Source organism: Protopterus annectens, chromosome 6.part1 (genome assembly GCF_019279795.1).
Source record: "Protopterus annectens isolate FY-2018-M chromosome 6.part1, PAN1.0, whole genome shotgun sequence".
Taxonomy (NCBI): domain Eukaryota; kingdom Metazoa; phylum Chordata; order Ceratodontiformes; family Protopteridae; genus Protopterus; species Protopterus annectens.
This window is the reverse complement of record NC_056738.1, coordinates 185595822-185601821: the sequence shown is the minus strand read 5'-3', so window position 1 is coordinate 185601821 and position 6000 is coordinate 185595822. Positions and strand designations below refer to the sequence as shown.

General features: G+C 34.0%; 1 protein-coding gene across 5 annotated transcripts in view; it reads right to left on the bottom strand.

The window, feature by feature from the left end:
- The window catches only part of OTUB1 (OTU deubiquitinase, ubiquitin aldehyde binding 1), a 669979-nt gene that overhangs the window by 548950 nt on the left and 115029 nt on the right, over window positions 1–6000 (bottom strand). For all 5 annotated transcript variants that reach the window (XM_044075629.1, XM_044075633.1, XM_044075632.1 and 2 more), the window contains exons 2-3: window positions 731–792; window positions 365–463 (exon numbers count right to left, since the gene is read on the bottom strand). In XM_044075629.1, the coding sequence (XP_043931564.1) occupies window positions 365–463; window positions 731–792 (161 nt within the window). The remainder of the gene's footprint in view (window positions 1–364; window positions 464–730; window positions 793–6000) is intronic.

Here is a 6000-nt window from a genome sequence, read left to right as displayed (position 1 = left end):
AAACCGGGGACCCTTTTTTGCCCATTTCTTCAGTCTGTATCTTCATATTTTTATGGATGGGCCATCACAAACATGTCAGTGGATATTTGACAGAAGCCAAAAAAAGACTCCACTCTCAACATGATCTTCACATATGCTGCTATTAGCAAGTAAATTGGGCTGTTTTTATTCCTGGAAAATGAACAGTTACAGCAATTGTTTTTATTCCTGGAAAATGAACAGTTACAGCTAAACGCAATCAAAGTGTTTACTATGTAAAATTAACCATAGCAAAGTATTTCTTATTCTTTCAGTATCATCATCAAATTTTCAATCAAGTTAAGAAATATGGTGCATTGCTACCTTACCAACTAACTACACTCACCTTAATTTTTTCTCGGTAAATGTCATCTTCTTCTGCATACTCTTTATAGAGAGAGGAAACTGGCAGTCTGTCTGAGAGAAGAGGATTTGTAACGGCTATCTGAAAAAAAAATGTTTTTTCCACTTTTTATTTCTTTCTTCAGTACTGAAACCAAAGACCCCACCCAACACATACACAAGTGTTATCTATTCAGAAGGAACACCATAAACAAAACTGTCAAAAGATAAGTGTTTAGTTTTTCAAAACCAATACAGATTTTTAAAGCACTTTAAGTGCTGTGTACAGTGGTTAGTAGGTGGGGGGGGGGGGGGACGACAGTCAACTCAGGTTAGTAAAGAACCTGATTTTGAGCACTCACAACCCTACCTCTTGTTGGATGCGATCCTGCTGGGCCATGATGGCTTCATCGTATGCTAGGCAGTTCACTCCTGAAAAGAAAGCAGAAGGCCATTTGTTAATTTGAGAGTCCCGTTTCTCTCTCACTTAAGAATTAACACCTTAAGTGTAACAGTTGATCGCTGATATTACAGAGCACTTTTACATAAGAGAAACGGCCCTCTTGCTTCACACAATTCAAGCAATGCAGCTCAGATGAAAACATCTACAGCCGTTATAAACAAATATGAGTCCTTAATGCAGTCAGGCATGTATTCCCAGGCAGATACTGTGACACAAGAGCATTCTCTCTTAGGAAGAAATAACTGGCCTATATACAAGTCAGTGGTATAACACAAGAACACCGCAGACAGTTCTAAACTTTCACTTTCAAAAACTGACAAGGATCACAGCTTCATCCTAAAAGGACTGAACCAAACTGACTCAAAAGGAAAATCTCATAACTGGCCCTCATTTTTCAGGGTTGTCTGAATGCTCTTCCCAAAATTATTTTTTTTGATAAAACAAAGGATTACTGTTGAACATGATTAGCAAGATTTCTTTTACTTCAGAAAATGCATTTTAAGGAGTCATCTTTTTAAATCAACTTTCTAAGTCAATAGTACTAATTAAAAAAAAATGTTATTTTGTTGTTGTTCCTGGTTACCTTTTGCCTCTGTAAATGGGGACCATGCCAAAAGTTAACAGCTATGCAGAAGGGCGACTTATTTACTTGAATTTGATAACCAGGGTAGGGCACTGATCACACATGACCAATTTCAGTTTCAGCCTGCAAAGAGAAGATTAGTTGGCTTAATCACAACCGATCAGGAGGCCAGAATGTCTAAAGTGAGGAACAACATGGACAGATGGAATAGGTACTACAGTAATGAAGTGCACTGCTAGCAAATGTTGAGGACATGGAAGGCTAATACAACATGTTACAGATCAATCAAGGAGGAATATAAAGCATTTTTACTTGCAAATCCAGGCAATCAGGTCACACAGCAACTCAGAAATAATGGGAAGGCACAAGACACTAGGGAAGTATCGCAACAATTCTTAATACAGACCGTATTGGTGGCATTGAGAGCAATAAAACCCTGACTATGGTCCACGTCAGGACTACGATCAGAGTTATGGCAGTGGATCAGAAGCTCGACTGCACTAGCAGAAAAGATGGGCACACCCATCCTCTATGAGGGTACCTGCGCAGGGGCACATTCATGAAAGCTGATTTTCCTGGAAGATCCAGGGCAACAATCACACAGTTTATGATGTGAGAGAATGGGACAGCCCTGCTGATGTCAGCCCCTTATGGAAGTCAAGAGTAGTGCAGCACTTATTCTTTACTGCATACCCTGCCTATGGGCCATCATTGGGTGGGGCATCTGGGCATATGGCATTCAATACACCCAGATGGCTGCCCCTCCACAGTGATAGGTGCGAAAAAAATGATACAATGATCATCAGGCAGTGAAGACAACAAAGAAAACAATAATATAGTCAAGGCCCTGTCAAAAAGGCCAAGACATGAAAAGGTAGAACTGGCAGAATACACAAATTACAGTGTATCATTTATTTTTTTTAGTTTTTATTTGATTTTACATATTCCGACAATAATTCAACAATCTGAAAAAGAAAACACTATATACAAAAGTCCATAACAAGAATTATATAAACAAAACTATTAGTACTTTTCTAATAGATCATTAAATTTCTGCCAGGCTATGTATTGACTTACATTTCTAGTTCTAATTGTTATGGTCGATAATTCATTTTAACAAACAGATTTGGTTAGACTGTTAACTTCACTAGTAAAAGACAGAGTAGTTTTGCATTTCAAGATTTTAGTTCAAACTTTCCTAGCAACAGCTAGGACAGACCAAAGAAGAGGTATTTGTGATACTGGAATCTGGGATTGGGGTATTGAACAAAATCAAGGAATCTGTAACAGTAAAATTATCTGACCACAAAGCTTGGCAAAAGCTCATAAAATCAGTCCAGAGAGATGACATTATGTTGCATTCTATGACCATATGAACCCAATCTGCATCAAGGGCTTCATTACATCTCCAGCATTTTATTTTTTTCTGATTTATATAAACAACAATTTTGTGGGGTATTAGAAAAACCCTGTGTAAAAATTTCCATGTATAAATCTTCCAGGGAGTACACCGATTTTCCTGCAGATTTTACAGATAGTTTCTTACTTTTCTCAGAAAATTCTTTATTTTTGTTGACCAATTCTAATATAACAAATCAGGGGAACAAACTGAAGTCTAATGGTATTTTAATTTTGTCTTGAATATATTCCTTACATGTTTGTATATCTAGCCAACTCTTTCCAGACTGTATCTAGCAATCAGATAATCAGCTGAGTGTATTCAATTCCCGTTCAGAAATTGATCCCAATAAATAAATTACTATAAGTCAAACATTTTTGTACTAAAATATATTAAGCATCCATTTGTGAAATCTATAGGAAATATCATTAGTAGATCTTTGATTAGATAATTTGAATTCAAAATCACTTGAATATAATAGCACTTTATTTATGAAAGGGTACACAGTAAACGTACCGTTTTCATTTAATATATAATCTTTTAAAACCCAAAAAAGGTACCGACGTGCAAATTTGTGTAAGTTTCTATTACAGATTTGTTATTATCTATTAGCATGGTTTCATGTACTGATTTCTAACAGGAAGCATAAGAGGGGTCATGCCACTGGCGTATTATATTCTAAATCTCTAATTATTAAAGTCAATATTGGGGAAACCAATGCCTCCCTCCTCCCAACTTTTGATGGGTCAGTTTATGGAGATTCTTTGCTTTTTGGGGATACCATAACAATTTATTTTTTTAAACTTTTTTAGAAGGGGAAGAATTCATGACTGACTAAAGATTTTTGGTAAGACTCATTTTCATCAACGGACGTCTATCCTCAAATGTGAAAAATAATTTATTCTAATTGTCTATTAATTTGGATATTGTATCAATTAGGCTTTGGAAGTTTAACTAAAATTGATTTTTTTATTATTAGTCTCAATAGTAATTCCTAAGTATTTGAACTGTAAACTGTCCCAGCCAAAATGTTTGTAAGAGTTTAACTTAGTGGTTATCATTTTATTTACAAGCAAGGTTTTTGTTTTAGTGTGATTAAATTTCAGACCTGAAATCTTTTCAAAACAGTCCACATAGCTAACTATACGAGCCAACGAAAAAATATCAGCAAAAAGTAGAATTTTAAAAGAAAAAATTTCATTCATTTTAAAACCTTTAATGTTTACGTTAAATATTATGTAGTTAGCAAATGGCTATATAAGTGCAAATAGCAAAGGAGATAAAGGGTATCCCTGCAGTCTACATTATTTTGTCAAATGGCTATTTGGAGAATAGCCATTTGAACGCCTATTCAGCGAAGCCACTTCATCGAATGGCGAATTTTAACTAGGGCAAACATGAGGTTGGTCACCGTCTGGAATTTGCCCTTTTCCCCACTGTAGTGCAATCTCAGAGTTCATATATTTAATTAGGGCGGGGAGTGTGGGAGGCACAGCCCCCCACCCACCTTGGCAGGGTTTAATTTTCTTTTTTTTTTTTTTTTTTTTTTGCAGTTGCTCATTTGGCCAGCCTCTTGTTTGCACTACTTAAAATTTGCTGTTCAATGAAGAGCGGCTTCACTAAATAGGTGTTCAATGAATGGCTATTTGTTGAATAGCCATTCGATAAAGTGATATAGACCATATCCCTGTCTGGTACCTTTTAAGATATCAAAGGGGCTAGATAAAAAGGAGCCTATTTTGACAAAAGAAATTGAGTTATCATAAAGCTTTTTAATTAACTTCATGAAATCACTGGAAAAGTAATTTTCAATTAGTACTATGAACAAATATGACCAATTCAGAGAGTCAAACGCTTTATCCATATCTAAGCTTACTATGGATAACTCTATTATTGTTTGCCATATTAAATCAAAGAAAAAAGAAGTCTTATTATATTATCTTCAACTTTCCTATTAATTATAAACCCAGCCTGATCTTCATTTACTAAACCAATAAGCATCTGATTTAATCTTTCTTCTAATATAGACATGAAAATCCTGTAGACTACATGTTATATTCTTCTTATCGACCTATATCACTTTAATGCAGGGTCCTTTTCTGATTTTCAAATGGGTGTAATAAGAGAACATCTCCATGATGAGAGAATATTAGATGTGCTCTTAACTTCTTCAAAAGCATTTAAAAAATTTAAAAATACGTCAGGTAAAGGTTTATATAGCTCAGGAATTATCCCGTCCATTACCTGGTGCTTTATTAGTTTTAAGATTTTTAATTTGGTCTTTTAGTTCCTTAAAGGAAAATGACTTATCAGTCTTGCTTTTCTGTTCTTTTGATAGTTTATATTTTCTTTTAAAAAACAATCCAATAAGTTGCTGTTACTCAGGTATGACACTGTTTTATTAATTTCTTAATATTTGCTAAAACATTTTAATATGTATCTTTCAGATCTGTAGCTTTAATAGTCTTATTCCCTTCTTTATAAACAAACACTCTCCTTGATATGGTTTATTTTATTCATGTTTTTCAATCTAATTACTGAATACAACTGCAATTTAATTTTCTTTTCTAGATTAATGCAAATCCTATGATGTAAGATTTCTAGGCATTTTTGATTTAGATTTAGCTTTATCATTGGGTTTAAGGTTTAATTTTAATTTACCAATTTCAGCTTGAAGAGCATTTAACTTTTATCCCATTCCTTTTTTTTACAAATATACCAGTTCTTTACTTTATCATACAAGTAAACTTTTAACATGTCCCACATTATGATATCAGTGACCTCATCATTATTGTTAAATTCCATAAATTTTAAAATTCCATAAATTGATTTCTCTCTTTTAATAACCAATTCATTAAAGCCTTTTATTTTAGTTAATACATGCAGGGAGTCTTTGGCAAGAAATGTAATTGTTTGGACAAAGTTAATTTAAATGTAATAGCATTGTGGTCAGATAAGGAACATGAAACTATTAGCACCGCCTCTATTTTGGAGTATAATGTACTGAATAACAATACTTTTATATTGGTTTCAGCCCCAAATCTAAAAGATTAGTGAGTATATTTTAAAGAACCATTGAGTTTTAAACACAATATACTTCTCATACACATTGTATTAATATGATTTAAATGTTTCACTACTGAAGATAGCCTGATTTAACATCTGTAGACTTTTTCTTTGTCTGATAGGATGCAG